The sequence below is a fragment of the Nanorana parkeri genome, unplaced genomic scaffold, assembly GCF_000935625.1.
Source record: "Nanorana parkeri isolate BGI_ZX_2015 unplaced genomic scaffold, ASM93562v1 scaffold1880, whole genome shotgun sequence".
Lineage (NCBI taxonomy): Eukaryota > Metazoa > Chordata > Amphibia > Anura > Dicroglossidae > Nanorana > Nanorana parkeri.
In genome coordinates, this window is record NW_017308148.1 from 123,683 (window position 1) to 149,506 (window position 25,824).

The 25,824-nt window shown below is 43.2% G+C and overlaps 1 protein-coding gene across 1 annotated transcript in view; it reads left to right on the forward strand.

Annotated features, from left to right (window-relative positions):
- The window catches only part of LOC108800013, a 39,396-nt gene extending 14,382 nt beyond the window's left edge, over nt 1–25,014 (forward strand). Inside the window, exons 6-10 of the mRNA XM_018571960.1 lie at nt 2,239–2,556; nt 5,010–5,357; nt 16,020–16,254; nt 21,138–21,256; nt 24,641–25,014. Of these exons, the coding sequence (XP_018427462.1) occupies nt 2,239–2,556; nt 5,010–5,357; nt 16,020–16,254; nt 21,138–21,256; nt 24,641–25,014 (1,394 nt within the window). The remainder of the gene's footprint in view (nt 1–2,238; nt 2,557–5,009; nt 5,358–16,019; nt 16,255–21,137; nt 21,257–24,640) is intronic.
- Nucleotides 25,015–25,824: the final 810 nt, after the last annotated feature.

Sequence of the window (25,824 nt, forward strand, 5' to 3'; positions counted from 1 at the left end):
ACTGCACAGGTCAGCGCCGCTGCGGCCGGCGGGGACTCGTCCTTCAGATGCCGCCCGCAGCGGCAGCCCACACTGGTCTCGTTCGGACGGCCGGAGCCGGACTTATGCCGGGCGGCCGACTGTCAATTTTCCGCCCTGTTCCCGTCCCTAGACGCCCACATTACAGGGTTCCTCTTTCTTGGGGCATAACAGCGCGGAACTGAACCACTGGCTGACCGACTAAGATCGCTTCGGGGGGACCGACACGTCACCCCGGATTTCCGTCCGTAGACGCCCACTACAGGGTTCCTTCTTTCCGGTGGCGTAGCTATCGCACCAAAATGAGGACGACCCCTGTAGCCAATTAATTTAGCTCGGCCTCGGTCCACAGCCGCAAACACCTCACAAGCCAGGATCACCATCCTGTAATGAATTAATTTAGCTCGGCTCAGCCTCGGCCCAGAGCCGCAAACACAACAGATAACAACACACACACACACACAGCCAGCAGAAATCTCTTATGCAGGTTCTTAGCAAAACAGCCCTGGGCAAGGAAAAGTTTACCTGCCTTTTGCCGTCCTCGAGCAGCCAAGTGGACGTGAGAGTGCATCAGACAGAAACAAGCAGTACAGTGGTAAGATATTGAAATATGCCTACCGTACTCTCAGGCTTGCGCAAGCCCTCTCTTGGTCTGTCTGGTCCTAAGCCACCGCCCGTGTGTCACGGCTGCTCTTGGATCGGAACCCAGGGCCCCACGTTGGGCGCTAGCTGAAATGGATCTGAACCACAACTGGGTTCACACAAGATGTCTGCTGCTGTTCCTAATTATGTTGTGTTCGGTGCACCGGAGAAATCACAAACTCAGACTGTAACGGTCTATAAAAGCTCTAATTTTATTCAGGGCGGTCTCTCTCCTTTATACACAGATAACAGGAGAGTGTTCGTCACACATATGCCCACCTCTGTTATCTCTAAATGTCTTGTACTATTGGGCAAACTAGAGGAGCTGTTAGTTAAAGTCTTGTGTCTCTCGCTAATTGGTTAGTCAAAGATATCTTCTGCCTGTAGCATCCTCCCTCGGCATTCCTTTCATGTGTCCTTGGCGCGCTCCCGAATACAGGATATATCTCTTGGTTACACATAGCAACGCTAAAAGCTGAGTAAGGAAAGTCACAAAGCTAGGAAGCAAATGAAACTAATTCAAAACAATTCAAAACATAGAAAAGGACATTTTCTTGATATGATCCATATTCCTTCACAATTGAAAGCCCCTTTCTTTGGTAGAACATGTGGTAAGTTGCAATTGTTATTGTCATGTTAACTTTAAAACTGCTATACTCGTATTTTTACATTAAATAGATTCAGCCCACAATAGATGTAATTTGGCTCTTTGAGGATTTATTCCACTCAGCTTGGCCCATTGTTTCAGCTGAATTTGAAATGTCTACTTTAGATATTCAGTCTGCAGGAGCAGAGAACAAATGCAGAGCTAGTACTGGGCTCTCCTATTAGACAGCCCAGCATGCCATACACATGCTAAAGTAGCCAAGCATCCAGAATTAACTATTTCTTTTTAAAAAATACCAAAAAAAACCTCAAAGACTGTAAAACTGAATTTCGCTAAGCGGAGCTGGGGAAATTCTAATCCCTCCCCCCACCTCTTTTCCCCAGCTCAGCTTTACATCTAATGGTATCACATGGAGCTTACTTTCCCACACGCACACTTACTGTCCCATAGGTATGTAGGCTTTCTGAGTTTACTACCAGTAAGGACATGTACGTGGTCTTGGATTACAATTCAGAGTGAATCTCTGTAAACTTGTTGGAAAGTTTCTTCATAAATGTTAAATAAAAATTCTTGAAATGAACAATTAAATAGTTCAAAAAAAAATAAAGAGATAGATAATAAATTAGATTTGAACAAAAACACACTATAGTGTTATTTTAAACTGAAAAGAAGGAAACTGAGTCAATTATGTAAAGACAACATACAGAAACATTGGCGAATATCATATTATTAGAGTTTAGATCATTCTTCCCTGATCTCCAAATGTGGGTTACATTTGTCCTCCATACATGAAGTGATTTCCACTAAGCTAGGTGTGGACCTAATCTGACAGATTACTGTCTTGTATATGCACATCTTAGTTTTCGCCTATGTTACTGATTCTTAATTACTGATTACTGAATTGATGGTTCTAATGTCACATGACTGTTGTTTTATGAAATGTATTTACAATGATCTGTTTGGTGTTACAGGCTTTCCAAAGGTAAGAGAAATCACTCGCTCCCCAGGGGGTCTTTTCAGCTTAGATGTGGATCATTTTTACCCAGAAGCTATTACAGTATCTTGGGAGGTGATCCAGCCACCGTCGAGCACACAGCCCCGTCCCATAGACTCTACTCCTGTAATGCATCAGAACCAGGATGGAACCTTTAATGTCACCAGCACCAGTGAAAGCCTCAGAGGGATGATCTGGGAGGATGAGCCTTATGCTGTGCGTGCTTCAGTGACCCACCAAAAACTGAAACGTCTGTCACATAAAGAATGGAAAAGCGATGATAAAGATAACAGAGGTATGGGGAATATTCCAGTAGTAATGACATTCTCAAAGACATGAAATGGGTCATTGTAAACTCTATAGTGAGACATTTTATACAGAATATGTTGTTCTGATGTGTGACACAAATGCTCTAGTATGTAAATCTTGTAGGTTTTCTGATTAAACCTCCACGTGTGCAGTTACAGATACAATCAGCTGGAGTTTGATCAGAAGTATTTAAAGGAACCCAACAAATGCCGGCCAAACCACTGATAACAAAAATGATCTTATCATAAATGTCAGCCCTTCCCTGAGGTACAAGGTGAAACTACCTCCATTTAGTAACACAGAAGACTGATGGCAGAAAAAGAACAAGCGGTCCATCAAGTCTGCTCCTGTTTGTTTTATCTGTTCTCATTTTTGCCTGAGACTAGACCTGTGTGTATCCCAAGCCATTCATTTACGGTTGATTGACTCACTACCCTTGCTGGAGTTCTGATCCAACCATTCATTACTCTTTCTGTAAAATAATACTTTCTAATGTTACATTTCTTCTGCTAATGTTCTGTGGCTCAGCTTCATACTGAAAATACTTCTCTCCACATACTTATTCATACCTTTAACATATGGAGATATAGATGCGAAGAACTAAGGTACCCGCTGTCAATAGAAAATATAATTTTTCCAGGACAGCAGACAGATGGGGAGTATATTTTATACAGCGCTAAACATTGTCGATTCTAGAATATACAGGAGAATGTATAGAGACCAGAACAGTGTGAAAAACAAAATGTACAGCACAACGTAAAGTAGAACAATGTAATTTATAGATCTCACAGCACAGAGCAGTGATTGGAAAATCCCAGTGCTGGTGCTTGATCTTTTGTCTGCCCATTTACTCTCCCCCACTGCTACATCAGCTCTGCTCCCCCTGTTCTCCTACTGCTGAGAGCCTGCTGCATGCTGTGGTCTGTGTCCCCTTCGGTCCCAACTGTTCTTCCGGCCTCTATCAGCAGAGGCAGCGGGGATGAGAGGGGACACAGAGCGCTGCAGCCGGCGCCCAGCAGGAAGGAGAGACCACTGACTGCCGCTGTGCGCCACCCCCCATACCCGCTGTGCTCCTGTGCCCCCTCTTCAGATCAACTGCCCATCAGCAACAAGTCTCCCATCCAGTGGTCGGCAGCAATAGCCAGCCTGCTATCGGTTATTTTAAACTGCAGGAGCCAATTTCACGCATACTAACGGGGACAGAAGTCAGTTTACAAGTGTTTGTAACACAACTACAAGGATGACTGAGAAGGAAATAGATGAAGTGCACCATAGTTCAGGAGAGTGGCCCTCTGGGAACCCTGATCAATTGGCAGATGTCACATTAATATTTCAGCTGTTTACCAATTTTAGTTTTAGCTAAAGGAGGGAGTAATTAGAAGCTCTATTAGGTTTTTATTGCCATCTATGTCTGTTGTGTGCCACCTATGATGTATTTATCTGCTGTTACATCGGATTACATTTTGTTCTTCATGTATTGGTTTCTACTGATCTCTAGTGGCAGTGTAGTACCACAGCAAGCTGTTTGTTTCAGCATTTGGTATGTTCCTTTTGTTTTACCCCTTGTGTTTGGAGCTAGTTGGTACAATCTTTAGCTAGACCCTCCCCTCTCCATACTTCCACAGATAGTTTCTGTTTATAGAAGACATTAGGTTGGGAAAGTCAATGATCTTCTTACACTTCAAAAGACTGGAAAAATATCCTATGTAATGTATTTTGCAGAGTAAAAGTGAGTTAAATACAACTTCTGTGTGTTATTGGACAGTTAAGCTGTCTGTGGATGCTGCAGAATGAGCAGGTGACCATACTATCCAGACAGCTCAAGATCTATAGAAGTAGGTCACTGCATATAGTGGCATTTGAGACAGAACAGTGTCTGAATTGGGGAGATTTCCTCTTGTTTCCTGTCCCGAGGATAGAATGAGACTGAATAGAAACTGATAGGAAACAGACAGCAGCAAAGCATTGTATTTATTAGCATGGGGACGGGTTAGAAAAAGGGTAGACAAACCCCGACCCTCCAGCTGTGGTGCAACTACAAATCCCATTAGGCAAGACTCCCAGAAGCAGATGCATAATGGGATTTTTAGTTTCAAGACAGCTGGGGGCAGAGGTTTGCCTACCGCAGGGTTAGAAGCTTTGTGAAATTGTTATTGCTGTCTGCGATATCTTGGTGGCATCCTTTCCTCTTCTTTATTGCCCTAGAGTCACACAGATAAAAGTGAGGACACAGCCCCCGAACAAAGTCACACATTATATAACGGCAAAATATTTATTTCCACAAATATTGAAAAAAAAATACTTGAGCTTTCAAAGCATATGTAAAGACAAAACGTATTTTTCCTGTTTTGGATAGAGTTTGGAGGAGTTAAAACAGCCAGTTCATTATTAGGATTTGCTTTACATATAAGAATATATATTTTCTATTATCTTTTCCAGATTTTCTAGCACAGCCGGAAGTGGAGATGATAAAAATACCAAAATGGTTTGTCAACCAACAGACACAACTTCAATGCAGAATCACACACTTCTACCCCGATCAGCTGACTGTCAATTGGTTTAAGAAAGAAAATGGAAAGGAAGATTTAATTTATATAGTTGACAATGAGAGATACAAGATTCCCAACCGCAAATCTCAACTACAGCCGGATAAAACATTTACATATACATCGCTTCTAGAGGTCACCCCATCACTAGAGGATAGGGGGTCAGAGATCATCTGCAGAGTGAGCCATCCCAGTCTGGAGGGACTAATAGAAAGGACAACTGGACCATTACAGGTGCTGGGTGAGTATAAAATGGAGAAAAGGGGTGGCACAGCCTGCAGCTTCTCCTCGGATGCTCGCTGCTCTCCCCCGCCTGCATGGGCAGAGGCAGCGGGGATCCAAAAAGAAATGAAGTGATGGCTAAGCGGTGAGGAGTGAGAGCTGCTCAACCAGGATCTGACAGCCGAACATCTCTCCCTCCTCACCGCTCGGCCATCCTGAAAAAGTGACAGCACTCCCTCCTCCACCCCTTTAGGAAGCAAATATAAAAGATCAAAAACTAAACCAATATGGCTTAATAAAACTGTAAAACAACACGTCAAGGACAAGAGAGCGACATTTATAAAATATAAGACGGAAGGGACGGCATTGGCGACCCCCCAGCTTCAACACTTAATTTTTCCTTAGATCCCCGCTGCCTCTGTCCATACAGGCGGGGGAGAGCAGTGGGGATCTGAGAACAACCTGCAGGCTGTACCGCCCCTCTGTGCGTGGCTGAGCGGCTCAGGATGTAGAGCAGAGGATAGGTAAATATCTGTGATATTATATCTGATCCTCTGTCTGCATCGTAAACATTGGAGTTATCAGCTGATCACTATCATAATGTTTGTAAATAACTGGGGACACCTAGTACTATGTCTCCACCGCTATGAATGAACAGGAAGTGCTTTACATTACTTCCTGTTCATTCATGAATTTCTGAATGGATAGTAGCACTCTGTACAGAGACTTCTCCCCATTCAGAAACTGGTTGATAGTAAATATTTACTATCCCTATTTTCTGAATGAATGGGAAGCCTCTGTACTGAGTGTTCTCCATTCATTTAGAACAGAGGTTACAGAAAAAGAGATTGAGGGCTCTGTGTTGTCAATTTCTTTTTCTATTTTAAACGGGAAATGTCAGTGGGTCTAATATTAGCCCCTCCAACAGTAAAATAAAAATAATAGACAATTTAAAAAAAACACACAACATGATGCAGATTGGGCATTACCACAATGCATACATGTGAAGCCAACCACAATATTTTTTGTATACCGGTAATTTGCCTTCCCATGGGTGACCCCTGCTGTTGGCCGATTAACTCCCCTCCTCCATCCCATCTGCAAGAACCAACTCAGTTAGTAGCAAGCAGTACACGCAAAAACAGGAAACCCAGCATATCCCCAGTTTAGGACAGGTGCTCTTATGTTCAATGAATGTAGAAAAAAATTGTTTTACAGTAAGTACAAAATTTCCCTTTTCTTTTCGGTTCACTGAAGGACACAGCTGGATCTTTAGATCTTGACCAATGGGGCATTCCAAAGCAGTGTGAAACAGAATGTGGGCCCAAACAGAAAAGCAGAAAAACACAACGAAGAACCCCAACAGGAACGTTCACACTGCTGCCTACAAAACTGTGCAGCCAAAATTAGCATCCGAGGATTCTGCAACAGCATCCTTGCAAAACTTTGTAAAGGTGTGGACAGGCGATCAGGTAGCCAGCTCATAAACTTGAGAAACAGAAGCATGATGATGAAAAGCCCAGGATGCACCCGACAAAAGAAAAAACAAATTGGACCCAAGAAACCAGCAAAAAAATATTGGTGCTAACACTTAAGCACTAGGCAAAGAACTGAGTTTGCTGTTGCAACTGGGTTGGGGGAAGGGTAATTGGCCACCAGTGGGGGACCGTCCCTGGGTTGTTATTTGATTGTACCTAATTTAGGGTTGCCACCTTTTCTTCAAGCAAAACCCGAACATTCTAGCGACACGCCATCCATTAATATGCAAATATCCCAGTTAGAACTATCTTCAGTGGGTGGCCAGTAGCCCCTATCTTAATTTTGGTTGCCCCTGTCTGCCTGACATCGTGTGTCCGGATTTCTGCTGCCATGAAACCCGGACACAGCATTCAAAACCCAGACTGTTCGGGGGAATCCTGGACAGGTGGCAACCCTAACCTAATGTCCTTCTACTGCAGGTGGCAATATAACCCATCGGTCAAAATGTAAAGATCCATCTGTGTCCTTTTAGGAACAGAAGAGAAATACTGTTTAGATAAACATTTTTGCAACTATGGCAGGATGTACAAATTCAGCAGCACCATCTTTTACTCTATGGCCCCTGTGCTTTCAGGAAAAGAATGATTTGGGGACATTTTGCAAACTTCCAAAGCTGTAAGTAAAAAATGGTGAAAAACAAGTTTAAAAAAGAATTCCAGGGCGTTTTTTTATTAACCATTGCAGTGGGTCTACCCTTGCACTGCAAGGGTTTATTTGTGTCTAGGTGCTAAACAGGGCCGGACCGGCCATAGGGCATACCGGGCACTTGCCCGGTGGGCCGGGCTGGGCCGAACGCAATCACCCTGCCTGACTGTGTTCGGGCCGGCTCAGGTCAGCCCGCTATGTCCGATGGCCAGCTCTGACAGCTCGAGTGATGAAAGAGCACAGAGCGGCCAGGTTGAACACAGAGCAGGGCTGCCCCACCCCCATCACCAGCCGACATCAGCCTGAGCCGGGGGGGGACTGTGTGCAAGACACCGCGCTGTGAACGAAGATCACAGGACACGGAGTGTGAGCTGACAGGGGGGAGGATGTTAACCATTGCTGTGCCTGTAAGTTCATTTAAGATCCTTATGTCTAGCTATAATGAATGCAATGAAATACATCTTTTAGCCTCACATATCTTAAAGTGACAGTAAAGTCAAACTTTTTCCCCCCTTCCCAATCCTGCCTTAAATGATGATGTCTTTTAGGCCTCATTCACACGAGAAAAGGCTGGCACGTACAGCTCCGTGCTGCGTGCACGGCCGTACCGAGCAGCTCCCGGGAAGGACAGGTGCTGCGTGTGATTAGTACGCAGCCCGGTCCTTCTTTATGGGAATACGCGGCCGTACGCGGCCCTACTCTCACCCGCCATTCACATTTACGTACGCTGACAGGATGGATCCTGTCTGCGTCCGAGCCGGGACACTTGCACTCACCCCAAGTGCACGGACCTGCACTTGGGGTGAGCGTAGGGCAGTGTATGGCCACGTACTCCCATAGAGAAGGGCAGGGGCTGCTAATCACACGCAACACCTGTCCTTCCAGGGAGCTGCTCGGTACAGCCGTGCACGCAGCACGGAAATACTGGGTCAGTGTTCTCAACAGAACACGGCACTACATTTTTAAACTGAAACGGCTGCCTGAGGTCCCGTGCTTGCTGGGGACCTCGGCAGCCGTCCTGTTAACAACACAGTGCCATGGCGGCGGGAGGTCCTTCATAGTTTCTTGCACCGGGGCCCTGAAGGTCCTAGTTACGCCTCTGCCTTAATCCGATCATCTTCTTCTTTAGTGTAGTTTTTAGCTGTACCTCCAGCGCTGGTGCAGGTCTCCGATCCAGCGTTGACTCCTCTGTCCTCCTCTTCTCTCATGTCCCACGGAGACTGTGCGGGTGCATGCTGCTCTTCGTCTCCCAGCCGAATATCTTCTGAACTGCGCATGCACGCGTCCCAAGATCCTTTGTGGCCGTCCCAGAAATTTTCAGATGTTTGGACAGGAGCGCGCAGCAGAGACACAGGTAAGTTTAACCCCTTTTTCAAAAATGTTTTATTCGTTTTGCATATATCTACTGCTTGCTAGCCATAGAAGGGGCGGCATGGCAGGGGTGACAAGGGAGAAGGTGGAGGCGGCCGGGCCTCAGCAGTGCTAGTCCGGCGGTTGGAGGCGGCCCGGGCCCCAGCAGCGCCGGTCCGGTGGGGGAGGAGGCTGGGCCCCAACAGTGGCAGGTAAGAGTAGCTTAGAGGATGTGCAGGGAAAGGGATCCCGCGACCAGCCCACATGAGACCCTGCGGAGCCCACCATAGAGAGTCTCAGATGGGCTGTGCGGGATCTATGGTGTGCTCTGCAGGGTCACTCTCAGGTGGGTCCTGAGACCAGAGCGTTACTAAGGCCCGAGTCCAGTACATTACTAAGGCCCGAGTCCAGAGTGTTACTAAGGCCAGAGTGTTACTAAGGCTAGAGGCCAGAGTGTTACTAAGGCCAGAGTCCAGAGTGTTACTAAGTCCAGAGGCCAGAGTCCAGAGTGTTACTAAGTCCAGAGGCCAGAGTGTTACTAAGGCCAGAGTCCAGAGTGTTACTAAGGCCCGAGTCCAGAGTGTTACTAAGGCCAGAGTCCAGTACATTACTAAGGCCAGAGTCCAGAGTGTTACTAAGTCCAGAGTGTTACTAAGTTCAGAGTCCAGAGTGTTACTAAGGCCCGAGTCCAGAGTGTTACTAAGGCCCGAGTCCAGTACATTACTAAGGCCCGAGTCCAGTACATTACTAAGGCCCGAGTCCAGTACATTACTAAGGCCCGAGTCCAGTACATTACTAAGGCCCGAGTCCAGAGTGTTACTGTGCCCTGAGTCCAGAGTGTTACTGTGCCCCGAGTCCAGAGTGTTACTGTGCCCCGAGTCCAGAGTGACACTAAGCCCCGAGTCCAGAGTGACACTAAGCCCCGAGTCCAGAGTGACACTAAGCCCCGAGTCCAGAGTGCCACTAAGCCCCGAGTCCAGAGTGACACTAAGCCCCGAGTCCAGTGCATTACTAGTTCCTGAGACCAGATTGTGCCTGAGTGCAATTCATTTACTGTTCTTCATTGCGGTATAGTGTATTGCTGGGATTTGTAGTCCTCTTAAAGCCGGTGCCATTCTGCATTAGAGTGTAAGCTCCTCTGTACAGAGACTGATGTGACTGGCTCAGTGTTCTCTGTATAGCACTGCGGTAATGTAAATTGTTTTCTGACAGCGATCAGTCAGTAAACTATCCTGCAAACAGCAGACACTGGAGGGCCAATTCACACCACAAACAGTGCGTTCCAGAGTGGTCAGCCTCTGGAACACACTGTATCGCAACCCAGCCGGCTCCCTGCGTTCAGGGGTGGGAGGGGGAGTGGCGGTGCGTTGAAGTCAGTGGCACTGCAGCCACATACCCCGCCCGCAGTGCGATCGCCACACCTAAGCGCGTGGCACATCAGTGCCTGCGTTCAGTCCAGTGCGATCTGCAAAAATAGAATTTTTTGCAGATCGCACTGGACTGGAACGCAGGCACTACTGTGCTATGCGTTTGGGTGTGGGCGATCACACTGCGGGCGGGGTGTGTGGCTGCAGTGCCATTGACTTTAACGCACCACCACTCCCCCTCCCACCCCTGAACGCAGGGAGCCGGCTGACCACACTGTTTGTGGTGTGAACCGGCCTGGAGGCAGTATCTATATCCGTCGCTGAAAATTTTTTATTTTCTACAAACATGGAGAAAAAAAAAACAAGGAAAAATAGTGCCAGTACTCTATATACTTCCCAGCAGTAGTTCAGGCTGAGTTTACACCTACTTCCATTGCATTAAGGACACATGTTAAATGCAATGAAATTGACATGTGTTTTTTGTTGTTGTTTTTTTTACACACAGTGTGTTGCCCTCATGTGCATTTTTTTATGCATTGCATTCATGGGCAGGTATTTTTGTTTACAGCTAGAGTCAACATACATTTTTGTTTTTGTTTTTTTGTTTAATATATTTTTATTATTTTTCCATAAAAGTACATTTATACAGAACATTCATAAACATTAACTTCAAATTGTCTCTTAATTTTATTGAATATTTATAACTCCAGTTAAAATATTGCCACTTGCGCCCACTTCCATTATCCCTCTCTAATCATCCCTCATACTTTGCTTCCTCTATCACTCTCTTCTCATATTCTAACTCCCGCTCTTATGGTTCCTAAGGGGGAGGGGAAGGGGAGTGTACCCCAAAAAAAACCTTTAGTATTGGTGCCAACTAATACATTTAATGTATATGTAACCCTCACCATATCCCTTTATTGTATCTATATTCCTCTATTCTGATTATACCCAATCCTCAAGTGTTCACTAATGTGATAACTAAACAGTGATTCCTTTTATTACAACTTGATACCTTGTTCTTTCCTCCCCCCTTCCCTGTTTATAGTGATCCTTCATTTATTTTGTGTCCTACCTACTATTTAATAGCCTATTTTCTTTACCCTATGTGTGCTACTTTCCCCTTTCCCTTCTACCTCTTCTAAGTATCCTTGTGTACTCCCTTCTTAATCCCGTCTCCCTTTTCCCTTCCCTCTCCAAGGAACCATCTTCCTTCCTTTCTATCTTCCATTCATACAAGTCATATGCTGTATTTATCTAAACATCTTGTAATCATTTATATATGTTCTATTTTCCTATTTGGGCCATATATGCATTACCCTTTGATATTTTCCAATTGCTGTGTTTATCCTTCTTTTATCATTTTCTCAAATTCCTCTGATTGTCTAAATAATTCCCAATTCTCCCAAATCTTCTTATAGCTATCAGTCCTATCTGTATCCTTTGCACTTAGTTCCTCCATATACCTTATTTCTTCTATAATATTTGACCAATTTTCAATTGAGGGTGGGACTGTTAGTTTCCAGCCCCGTGATATACTTATTTTGGCGGCTACCAACATATATCTTAGAATATCATTTTTTATTATTTTTATTGGACCAGGTAACAATGTTAATAGTGCGGTTAGGGATCCTTTTCAGTATTTGTTGCCTCCACACGGCGATATATCTCAAACACTGACTCCCAAAATGGTTGTAACCTAGGACAACTCCACCAGATATGCATATACGTTCCCTCTTCAATTTCACATCTCCAGCACCTGTCAGACATCTCTGGATTTATGTGTTGGATCTCTTCTGGGCACCTGTACCATCTAGATATTACTTTATAATTTTTCTCTTGATGGAATGAAGACATTACTGAGCTATGTGTCATTTTAAATATTCTATTCCATTCCTTCTCTGATATTTCTCTCCTCATGTCTTGCTCCCATCTTTTCATATATTGTGTATGTCCTTTATCTTCCACCTCCCTCAGTATGCCATATACCACTGATAAAGTGTGTGTAATAGGTGTCTCTGTTATACATAGTTTCTCAAATGCCTTTAATGGCCTATCGAGGGAGTTAAGAGCCTCCTTTAAGTTCTTTGATGATGTTGGGGATTGTTGTTAATGGGGAGGTTATAAAGAAAAGTAAGTCATCTGCATATAGTGCCATTTTATGATGTTGTGTTACTAGATTAATACCTTTTATTGAGGCATTTTGTCTTATAGTAGCAGCTAATTGTTCCATCACTATAACATATATTAAGGGTGACAATGGGCATCCCTGCCGGGTTCCATTAAAAATTTGGAACGGGGCGGATAATTCCCCATTCACCCTTACTCTCGCAGTTGGATGTGTATATAATGCCATTATCTTAGTTACTAATGTCTCGCCCATTCCCACTTTCAGAAGAGATTCCCTAAGAAAGGTCCAATTTACTCTGTCAAATGCTTTTTCAGCATCAATTGACAGAAGACACATTGGTAGATTTTCTTTTTGAGCGAGTTCTATTAGATTGATAACCCAAGTTGTACTGTCTCTAGCCTCTCTTCCCTGAACGAATCCAGTTTGATCCATGTTAATTATTTTGGGGAGGACTTTTTTTAATCTGGCCGCCAATACTTTTGCGTATATCTTCAGATCAATATTCATTAGAGAGATTAGGCGATAGTGTCCGCATTCTGTTAGGTCTTTCCCTGGTTTAGGAAGCACAGATATATGTGCCTCCATTGTCTGTGTAGGAAAGGGGTTATTCTCTGTAACTGAGTTGCCGGTCAATGTAAAAATAGGTATTAACTGCTCTTCAAATTGTTTATAAAATCGGGCTGTGAACCCGCCTGGTCCAGGAGCCTTACTAATTTGTAGTGTGGATATTGCTTCTTTAATTTCCTTTTCTGAAAGTATCAAATTCATATTTTCTCTGTCCTCAGAATCTATTACAGGCAAACTTGCTTCTTTTATATAATTCTTTATTTTTTCTTTATGTTTATTTCTTGTCATATCCGCGTACTTCCCTCGTATTAAGTACAATGCTGCATCATATTTTTGAAATATTTCTGTTATCGAGGACGGAGAATGATTTACATTCCCCTCCCTATCTTTAATTCGTAATATATTAGTATTAAGGGTTCTTGGGTGTATTTTCCGAGCTAGTGACCTCCCGCTCTTGTTACCTACTTCATAGTATTGTTTTTTGTTTTTATCTCTATTGATTAGTGTTTGTTGGTCCAGAATATTCCGAATGTCCATTCTCACCTCATTTAATCGAGTAGAATTTTTTGTGGTTACATTCGTCTTATTCGTTGTCTCCAATTCTAATTTCTTAAATAATCCCTTCAATTTATTTGCCTTCTCTTTCTTGAATCTTGCTCCATGTTTAATAAATATACCTCTTACTACGCATTTTAAAGTTTCCCTCTGTATGGGGCGTGAAGTATTATCATTTTGATGATCTTTAATAGAGTTGTTTATAGTATGGATTATCTCTTTTTTACAATCTAGGTTTTTTTAGTAAGTTGTCATTTAGTCTCCAGGTTCCCATACCTCTATTTCTATTCTCAACTTTTATTTTTAAATACACTGGTGCATGGTCTGACCATAATATTGAGCCCATTTCTATCTCTGGGTCGTAGTCGAATAGTCGCTGATGGATCCAGATATGGTCAATCCGGCTATATGTGAACCTGAGAGAAATAAGTATAGTCCTTTTTTGTGGGGTCTAATACACGCAAACCGTCTACTAGTCTTATATTATTCATTTTATCTTTAAGACTCTTTAGTACCTCCCCCGAGGGGGAGGATTTACCCGTAGTATCGAGGCTTTTATCGAAAATTAGGTTCATATCACCCATCACCAACTTTGTACCTACCCCAAATTGTTCAAACCTACTCAGTATCCTAGTACAAAAACTATGTTGTCCCTTATTCGGTGCATATATGTTTGCCGGTGAATACGTTTGTTTGTAAAGAGAAAATTTGACAAACACAAATCTCCCCATCTCATCTATATTAGTGTCTATTACTTCAATCTGTGCATTTTTGTGGATTGCTATCGAAACTCCTCTTGCTTTTTTGTCTGGGTGTGTACTGTGATACATTTTTTGTAATTCCCATCTCTAATATCAGGGGTATCCCCTTTCTTAAAATGTGTTTCCTGTAAACATAAAATATATATATTTTTTTATGAAAGTGATATAAAACCTGTGAACGTTTCCATGGTGCATTAAATCCCCTTACATTATATGTACCTAGTGCTAAATTATTAATTTCCCAATTATAATTTCATCATTCATAACGCATTTTACATATGACATTTCCAATACATTCCCACTACCACATGCACATCCCATCTCATACATTATTCTCCATACATTTGTGCATCTCTTTTCACCTTGTATGTAGCACATTCCTTTAACGTCCTACATTAATCGTACAAGTAAGCCCTAGAAAAATTGGGCTCTATTGGAGTTGCTGTCGGCCGAGTGGCTGAACGCTGTGCCCTCGACCCGCCACAAACCCTTACACCCCAAACATTGCCCTTTTAGCCAATCTTATTTCAATTTCTATATAAATTATTCTTGCAATTTGTTATAAACATTATATATTTTTTTTTTTTTTAGGGCTCATTCACACCTATTCCGGTGCATTCCAGCACGATTACCTGCTGGAAAGCACTGGATCGCTATTCTGCTTTGCTGTATAATGTATTCCTGGGATTTGTAGTCCTCTATAGCTGATGGTATTCTGCATTGCTGTATAATGTTTTGCTGAGATTTGTAGTTCTCTATAGCTGGTGGTATTATTCTTGGAAAAGGTTATCATTGATAAGATCGCAGGTTCAAGTCCAGGCATGTGCGCGTAAAGTTTTTTTTAATTTTTAATAAACGAATTTCGGCAGGACTACCGCTAACGAATTTCGTCCGAAATTTAATTTCGGACCCGAAAAACGAAACGAAACTAATTTTTTTTGTTTCAAAACGAAACTAAACTATTTTTTTTTTTTTTTCAAAACGAAACTAAATGAATTTTTTGCTGGTGCACATGTCTACTGTGTATGTGTTTGTAAATATATATATATTGTCCCCTGTAATTAGGTGGCCGCCTTAGGCCACTTCTCGATTAGGCTCCTATGTTGGCTCCACCCCCAGATCTGGGCGGGGCTTGTTAGGGGTCATGTGATTGGGCTGCTCAGTCTAAAATGCCCGGGCCTATTTTTTGGCCCAGTCCGGCCCTGGTGCTAAAATAACATAGATCTATTTACCTGAAGATTCAAGATCCCTCCAGCCTGCCTCCCCCTCCCTGCAACATTGTAATCTTCCTCAGCATCTATATGTCTATACACTGTGTATAAACCTTGATGATTTATGGGACCTTAGACTGCTGTAGAGGAGGTGAGAGACACTGGAAGTTTTGTAAGGACTTCTTTTTTCTTACCTAGACAGAAAGGAGCAGTTAACCCTTGCACTGCGGCAGTAGCCCTACTGCAAAGGTTAATAAAACATTTCCTGGAGTTCTTCCTTAAGTGAAAAATAGAAAAAATGGTCTAGCCACCTGAGGTTAGTAGTGGAAAGTAGGGCCCATGAGTAAAATGGTTACATAAAGCAAAAATAGAAATTAGTTGTCACAATTTAATATACATAATTGCTGTGAAACAATTTTGATTTTAACAAACCCCAGAAGACTTTACTGTCAGAGGACAATATTTTTGCTATAAAAACGAACAACATTGTTTGTAGTGTTTTTATTTTGTAAACATAAGCCATGTATATTTATTTCAAATTTTATCGTTGTACAGTAAAGCCCAAAGCCCAACATCCCATACAACTCCCCATTAATGACTCCGGAGACATGGTGGCATCTTTCAGCCTTTTCAGCTTTTACCCAGAAGATATAAAGGTCACTTGGACATATGGACCAACCCAGGAGAAGAAACCATCACAGGAGACAATCAGTGAGAATCCAGATGGCACATTTACTGTCACCAGTCAGCGTACAATTCCTGGAAATACGAAGGATTGGCCGAAGCTATGGCCAGATACTTCGGCAGCTTCGTGAATCGACCCCTGAGTGTGTGAAACCAACATACCAGAGCCATCTATAGGACTGTCTTGATATTGCATTCTGACATTGCATTGTGTGTGTGTGTGTGAAGTTAACATACCAAATCAACTTGAGACTTTAATACTACTGAATCAAGATATTGCACTAGATACTTGTAGTGAAATTGCTCCTTATCAATAACCCTCTACTTACTAAGTTGGAATACTGAGTTTATCCGAGTACCTGACCTATTCTATAGAGTAGGGGAGTTTGGGGCGATGATGCCTTAACCTATCCTGTGTGAAGTGACTAGAAATGGGGATTCCGTAGCTGAGCTCCACCTCCCATCCTTAACAGGGATATTATACAGTCCCCGAATGCAGGAAGTGTTGTATATTACATTACTTCCTGCATTCAGTGTCACTCTCCAGCTAGAGAAGCTGATGAAGCCGATCTCTGCTTCATCAGCTTCTCTGGACTGTGACAATTTTATATAAATATTTTATAGATTTCCCATGGTGGCCAAAAAATAAAGATATAACGCCACTCATTCTGCAGTCACATCAGACGACCACAGTGAGGTGTACAATATCCGGCTATTTCTCACAAAATCTAAGAGTGACTTGGATAGAGAAGAAGGGAGAGTCTGAAACTGACTGTACACAGAGAGACATCTACAAAGTATCTGATATAAAACATGATAGAATGGCTGATAACTCCTATCAGTGCTTCCCGTCCCTTTCCTTCACACCGACATCAGTCACTGAGGATCTGGAGTTTATCTGCAGAGTGGAACATCCCAGCCTGGAACATCCAATAGAAGGAAGCACAGGACCACGAAGGATGAATTGTGAGTCTCTTAAAAAAAAAAACTTTATTAGTAGAGCTGGTCATACATCAGTAGAATTATGTTTGAAAAATGTTGTTTTTGTTTGATTTTCTGATAGTTAATGGGGTCAGTCAATGGAAGGGATGGAATTTTTGAACATTTCATTCAGGAAACACATTACAAAGTTTAATGTTAAAACGAAATGCAATTTTGAACGACATTCGTGACGTGTCTGACGCCATTATCGAATGTTAATATGAGATTGTTGTATGAACATACAAAAATCTACCAGTGTGTGGCCAACTCAACACAAAATTATAGCAAAGCTAATTTAATACATTTACAGAAGAGAATGTGATGAAAAAAGTATGATTTGCATATGCCAGGGAGGTATATACATTATAGCACTGGACTCCTTTTTAGGATTAGAATCTCCTACTTATAGAACTGCCTTCTGTTTCCAAGCTGTGTGACTTCACGGCCTTTGTTGAAAATGAAAATAATTCCCACTCTAGTTTTCACTGAGTGCAATATCAGGCTAGGCTCACACCTAAGCGATCTGTGACTGTGCAGCAATCATGCACAAAACTGCGCGGATTGCTGGGCATTCACAGAGTCGCCCACCACAGCTGATCGTGCTGGCGGTGCCATTATTTCCCACCGCAATTCTGCCTGTGCAATTAAACACGACTGTACCTAAAAAAAAACCTGCACGTCGTGTGTCGCAAAAAAAAGGTACTTGTACCTTTTTTTGCGATTGCCGTGCGAAAGGAACCCCACTGAAATCAATGGGGCCGTGTGGCAACCACTGCGTGCATTAGTATATGATTGCATGGTCCCGGGTGTCGCTTAGGTCTGAACCTAGCCTCAGTGTCTTATATTGGAGAGGAGAGAGCAACCTGAAGCCATTAGTAGTATTTCTCTATGCTGGTAATCAGATGCCTGAGGAATATTCCCCATACATACAATAAGGCCTCATTCATACTATGTGATTTGGGATTCCTGCGGCAGGAACCTACAAAATTCTGTGGCAAAAATCCCAAGTCGTTTGTTAGGTGCGGCAGCTGTCACCTGTTCAAGTTAATGATCAGATGACAGCGTTTGAAAGTGGTAGTTTGCAGGCACTCTGCATGTAATCATTGTGGCAGTGCATGGCAATGCCACTATGTAGTATGGCAAAATGGTCACCCAGGACTCTCAGCCAGAGGGGCTGAGCAATTCCAGGACACAAGTACTTTTACCAGGAAAGAGCTGGCTTTACAATTCTTTCCGGGTTTTCTAAATTATAACTGGGATCCTGGGAGATTTCTAAGAGAACAGGGAGGGATGAAATCTCCATTCCTGGGTCCGGGCTGTAGCCCTCGTTCACACCTGAACGTTTTGTGGCGCGTTCTACGCTCGACGAACGCTCTACAAAACGCTCAAAAATATAAATCCCATTGTATTCAATGGTCTCGTTCCCACCTTGGCGTATTTCCGCCCGTCCCTAACGCGCTACAAAACGTCCCACGCCTGAAAAGGTACAGGTACTACTTTGGGCCGTTTTGTTGCGCGTTTCCATTGGGATACAGCCAAGTAGCCTTCGGAAACGCGAGACGGTCGCGCGACTTTTTTACCGCGGATCGCGGTAAAAAAACCGCGCGACAGACGCGCATATGCAATACGCCTAGGTGTGAACGAGACCTTAGTGGAGACCAGCACCGAATGATGGTGCACCTGTGCACAGCCCTTATGAAAAGGATGCTGGTTCAGGTTCAGGGCTCCAGCTGGAAGACAAGGGAGGTGTCTGTCCAGGAGTCAGGAGGACTCCATCCTGGAACCAGCCTGTGTGGCACGTCAGCTAGATACAGCCTGTGTGGCACGTCAGCTAGATACAGCCTGTGTGGGAGAGGTTTTTAGTGATAATCTGAAGTCAGTGAGACTTGGAAAAACATTATTTTGCTGTACTTTGATGTTTGAAGACCTCTGCGAGGGAAACATCTGTGTGGACTTTTTTGTTTGAATTAATAAAAGTGGGCAAAGAAGCCCTTAAAAAGACGTGGTAAGCAATTGGACTCTGTCCTAAATGTGCTACCATTGGAAGCTAAATCTGACATCATATATGATACAATTACATAGATAACTATCCCTAGACGCACGGTAGTGATTTCCTGCCACAGGATCCCAAAACACACATTCACTGTCAGTGTGAATGTAGCCTAAAAGTTCATCGGCTTCTACTATTCATCGGCTTCTACTATTCATCGGCTTCTACTAATTTAAAGTAGATGTAAACCCAATCACTAAAACTTCATATAAGCTTTAAGGTCATTTCAAAAGCCATTTTCAATCTATTTCATCTGCACCTTCCATTATAATAATCCCTGGTGACCTTGCCATGAAGGCCCTTTATCAGACACCTCCAGTTAAAGGATGACAACCTTCTGTCCCTGAATAATGTGAAACCTCGCGCCACTACTCTAACCAAGTTAAGCAGCAGCTGAAATCTGTGTGGTCAGATATAACGTATGAAATTAGTGGTAAAAGCCGCGCCGTGTGAATGAGACCGCAAAGTGTCAGATATAGTAGATGCTGACCTTGGAGTAATGTGATACAATGTGTAAAAAGTGCAAAACAAAAAAGAAACGCATGTAAATAACATGCACCTTAGTAAGCGGCTTTTACCATTAATTTTCTGTCCCTGTTTTCCAACTCTGTTCCTGTGTTGTCACCTTGTTAGAAGGCACTTGGTGGAGACTACAAGTGCTCCTTTCAACACACTTTACAAAGACAAGGTCCACAGTGGTCACCATCAGGAAAATGCATGTAGACAAGAAGTGGCTGCAAAGAGGTTGCAGAAGCACTGAAATTCTGGATGGAAAATAGTGATAACAAACATCCAGAAAACTAGATGATGCTTACTAACCCTTATGGAGATGTCACACAAATGAAGTGACATAGAAAAGTGTCTCTTTTTGTTAAAATGAAATATATAAATGATTGGAAACTGCTATCCCACTATGACATCAGTGTGGGGATGAGATATATGCAGTGTTTCTCAGAGTGTGACAAGGAAAAAAAAGCAATCCCTATTCAATACACAGCCACAGCAGCCCTATTATTATACAAACCAACTTTAACAAATACCAAAGTAATAAACCAAATACTATACAAATAAATACTCTAAACGACTGTTGGTTTGAGAAGGGGTCTTTGGGTGCCCAACAGCCCAAATAAGGCCTCTCCTAAAAACTCCTCCCATGTCCCAAGCCGCACCCCAACCAGCTCGAGGACAATTACTACTCCCAGGTTCCAAGGGGCCAGGCCGCGCCCCCTACAAATCCTGACACCAACAGGGGGGAAGCACCCATACTAGCTGATGGCCCCCCATTTGTGTAAGCAGAACCACAAAATACAGGGAGGGCGGGTGGGACAACCTGTTTGCTCCGTCGATTTTCCAGAAAGAATGCCCCTCAGCCCTTGCAGTTCCTACCCATGCCGCTCCTCCCGGACACCAGACCCCAACGTCCAATCAGGTATGAACAGCTTTTCCAATGTTATTTTTGAACCCCTTCTCCCGGGACTATTCCTCCCCCCAGTCATGTAACCCCTCCGCTCAGTCTCTCTGGGTCTGTCTACATTTTTGAGTTGTCATCAGAAAAAGAGATGTTCCAGTGACATCGGTCTAAGAGTTGTCAGATTGCAGGATTGTGAACTGAAGCACCAAACTCCGTTTATTAGTTCACATACTTCTTTATTCATCATGAGGTTGAGGCGACAGTATAGAAATAGCCAAACAGTAGAAAGGCATCATGGCACACTCACAAACCAGCATGCAAAACAACTTGTCTCACCACTAAGGATAATAACAGAGGTTTGGATACACGTCTATTGTGTATCCAAACCTCTGTTATTAACCTCAGTGGTGAGACAAGTTGTTTTGCATGCTGGTTTGTGAGTGTGCCATGATGTCTACTGTTTTACTGTTCAAAGCCCATTTCATGTGCACCTTACTGTATAACTGGTAACAAATTGTTGAGTGCGTTTGTCATTTGTTTTGCTTAGTATAGAAATAGCCAACACGTTATGGGGGCTCATACACATATCCCCTTCATCAGGACTTACTAAGGGAGAACGTGTATCAGGAGTGAGATGGCCTGGAATTGGATATCACTTTGTCCAGGGTGAGAGAGCTCTTCAGCAGCTGATTTGGCAGTCTTAGTAAGCCCTGATGAGGAGGGTATTTGTATGAGCTCCCGAAATGTGTTGGCTATTTATATATTGTCCCCTCCTCCCTATATTCAATAAAGATGTATCTGGACTATTAAACGGTGTGCTTCTTTCTGCAATTTGACACCACAAACCAAGGAGACACTGGAGATCCTCTGGGATGTAGTAGCAGCATGTTAGTCAGATTACCTATATTAACCAGTTGCCGTCCGCCCGTTGTAAAAATACGGACGGACGGCACTGCTGCATTGGCAGGTTGCCGTCTCCAGACGGCATGTGCAGAAAAGACCCGTGCAATGCAAACACCCGTTACCGGGTGTTTCACATATAGACGATCGGTGGCTCTATAGCCTGCTGATCGTCTATATGTGCTCGTTTTTTCGGTCCGCCGCCGCTGCTGGCGCTTTTTTTGGTCCCCCCGTCTGCTGACACCCCCCCTCCTGACCCCTCACATTCAATCCCGGGATCCGCTGCCCCATCTGCGGCCCAGGACCGGCTAGGGAGGGTGTCAGGAGGAAGGGAGATCAGCTCCTTGCTGACCATCCTCCGGGCTGTGAATGCAGAAGTGATGTGTTCCGCATTCACCTGTCAGTCATCTGGCTGCTATAGCCAGAGAGAAGAAACTGATGAAGCAGATCTCTGCTCCATCAGCTTCTTTTAGGGTCCACAGGTGACATTAGGGGTCCTAGAGACCACCAATGTCTCGATAAAGAGGACCTGTCAGTGTGCCTTTGCTATTATATAGGGGGATTGTTACCCCCCTATATAATAGCAATAACAATAAGTGCAAAAAAATAAATATAAATTAAAAAAAAATAAGTCACATATAAAAAAAGTAAAAAAAACCCCCAAAAAATGTTTAACTCCCCCACCCCCACGTTTACGCAGATATAAACGTAAATATGCGTCCGGTGCACCAGCACGCGAAAACGACAATTGCGCTACACGCGTTACATATCACCGCGAACGTCGCAGTGAGAGCAATCATTTTAGGGCCATCAATCACTGATAACACTAAACTGATGAGCGGTAAAAGCTTTTAAAGCGTCGCCTGTGGCCAATTTTGGGTATTATCGTTTTTTGAGGTTTCGCGCGCGCGCACGCAATTTTAAGGCTTGGCATGTTTGGTGTCTTTTTATCCGACGCGACCCCGTCTTTTATATTTTACCAGAAAATTGGGTAATAATAAATGTTTTATCATTTAATATAGGGGGAAACAGTTTTTTTTTGTAAAATTTCGGTAATTTTTCCTAATTATAATAAAAAATAAAAACCCCAGTGGTGAATAAATACCACCAAAAGAAAGCTCTATCTGTCCCCCCAAAAATGGTATAAAATTCATTTCAGTACAGCGCTGCATGACGGAATAAATGTCAGTCCAATACCGCAGCGCTTAATACTGAAAAATGGCCGGGACAGGAAGGGGGTTTAACACCGCGGATGTCAACTGGTTAACTTTATTACATTCTTACTGGCCAGCCACATCAATAGGACAAACCTTGTGGGGCAAGTGCTTTTAATTTATGCCTTTCCAACTGTCTATGGGGGGAATACACATCCAATATCCTGTTGTGTCCCCACAAGAGGAAGTGGAGGGACACAGACTACAAGAAAAAAAAACTGGCAGGGGTGTTAACGCTTACATATTCTATCTAATAAACATATAAATAAATAAATACCATTTTTGGCTATACATACACTTTAAACAACAATTCCAGACAAAATATGGCCCATTAATTAAGCTTTTTAAGGAAAAAAGGACAATGTCAACACTGCTTATCTCTGAAAAACAATAGTGAACACAAAGGGGAGAATTTATCATTGTAGTCATATATTCTGCGACAATAAACCTGTCACAACACAGAATTTGGCTGCAATGTGCGACTGAATTATTATTCTAGTGTTATATAGGTTCATGAATGTGTAGTAGAACAGCAGGTCGCACGCTTATTCATTATGGCCGCAGAGAGCTTTTAGAAGTGCAGCAGAGAGTGGTGTATGAGAGAAGATTTGTGAGTCTGGGGAGAAGGAAGGGGACAACAGAGAGAGAAATGAATGAGGATGGGAGAGACAAGAGAGAAGATCTGGAAGATGGGGGTGGCATGAGACTAAGGGGTCTATTCACGAAGCTGCTGAAGGATCTAGCCGTAGCTTCGGACAATCCTTCGGCTAGCTTCGGACATTTTTTTTGCCCATTGGAATGCATTGCTAGTAAACTAGCATTGTATCCGCACTCTGCTGCAGTTCTACATCAGGTCCATCAGCAGAGGGCGGGTACAATGCTGGTTTACTATTGGCTATTGCAAATTGAAATAGCCAATAGCAATTAACCAATGCATTCCAATGGGCAAAAAATATTTATTTATTTTTCTATTCTGACACGGCTACGTGTCAGAATAAAGAAAAAAAAAAGAAAACGCAGTGTTTCTCTCCTGGGCGCCCGGGAGAGTTTTCTTTTTTTTTTGACGGCAGCAGAGCCGCCGGACATTAGAAAACTATTGGGCGGAGCTAGCTGTCACTGCTAGCTCCGCACAATCGTTTTCTATTTACTTTTTTTTTTACTTTTAAAACTATTTTTCTGTTCTGCTCGGTGCCTCTGAGGGATCGAGCAGAACAGCCGAGCCGAATGCCACTCAGCGGCATTCGGCTATTCACTCACTGCTGTTCGGCATCTATAAGAATAGACCGAGCAGCAGTGAGTAGGAGTCGAACTCCTTCTGCACTTCGGGTCGGCCGAACATGCTGAGCATGTTCAGTCGACCCGAAGCCATGCGAAGCAAGCCGATGTACGGCTGATTTCAGCCAATATACGGCTGAAGTCAGCCGTACCAGCCTGAAGTGAATAACCGAACAGTGTTCGGCTCACTTCACTTCAGGTCGTTCATTCACTCGGCTGCCTACGGCAGCTTAGTGAATAGACCCGTAAGGCTCCATTAACATATAGTGTTTTCGTTTCCCGCGCGGTTTTACGTGCGGAAGACCATGCAGCAAGGTGAACGCTAAAATCTTTCATTTTATAGCAGCGAACGTGCGGAATCCATTAGGTCACATACATCTTTATTCATCATGAGGGTGAGTGAACAGTATACAGTATAGAAATAGCCAACACGTTATGGGGTATCATACACATACACATATCCCCTTCATCAGGACTTACAAAGGGAGAATGCCGGCATATATTAGTTAGCCAATTTAAAGAATCACTTAAACTCCAAACTTTCTGCATTTATCATCAGTTAACACCGTACAACACTCTACTACTACAAGCTCTGTGTGGGATGTACAAGATGAGTCTCATTGCTGAATTCTGTATCTTCTGTATTCTGAATGTTTTGCAGATCTTCCATGGCGTCCACACATTGGAGATTTTACTTGCCTTCTCTTGGATGGGAAATATGAAATAATGTGCGAGATCTCCGGATATTTCCCTGATGATCTGACTGTGAGCTGGTATAAGAAGAATGAGGGGGCAGATGACTTTGTTCCTGTTGGTAATGACAATAAATACCAGACTGCAGTCAGTGAACCCCAGATACAGCCAGATCACACCTACAGCTGTACAGCCAGTCTGATGTTCACCCCAACACTGACAGAAGACCAGAGGTCAGAGTTCATCTGCAGGGTGCAGCACCCCAGTATGGAGGAGCCCATAGAGAGAAGAACAGATGCAATAAAAGAGTACACCCAACCTTCTGTTTGTATAATTTCATAGCACCCCGGTTGTGTTAGCATTACGCTCTAGGTTTCAAATCACAACAAGAATAGTATCTGCATGGAGTATACATATTTACTAGACTTTCCATAAACATCCTGGGAGGATGATTGACTTCCTTATCTGGTGTGTGTGGAGCGGTGTTTAGTAGGTTGGTGCTGTGTAAACAGTTACAGAAATGAAAATAAAAATTAAATATGCATTATATTTCAGAAAATAAAGCATGGTTTTATATATTCCATTTACTATCCCCTCCTCAGACCCTTGTTAATTAAAAGGGGATCGTTAACCCTGTCACTTCCACTATGAATGAGGGGTGGAGAGCTTAGAGAGAGCTCAGTTATAATATACACAGATTGCTTGAAAAACGCAGACACGGCCATTTCCATGGGGAGATGAAGAGGAAAGCTAACAAAAACCATAAGTTTCTGTGTTCATATACAGCAACTACGCACACCTGCTTCTTATACATTGTGCCAGCAAAGTGTACATTGCTGGCATATGTTGGGTTTTTTTTCAAATACCTCCGCAAAAGTGGAAATGGGCTTTAAAAACACCAAAAATCTGTAGAATAACAAATGTCAGCAGCTGCAATTTAGAATTTTTTTGGGGTAAAATATAAACGATGAGGTTGCGCCGAGGTCATAGATACCAAACAGCACAGCAATTATGGTACCTCTGGTGTCCAGAGGTGAAGATTAAAAAGCCTGTATAGGTTATGAATTAAGAGTTAACACTGAATGATGGACCTAGAATCTCACTCCGTGACACCTGCCACGTGTGGCCCAATACTCCAACTAGCATGTTTAC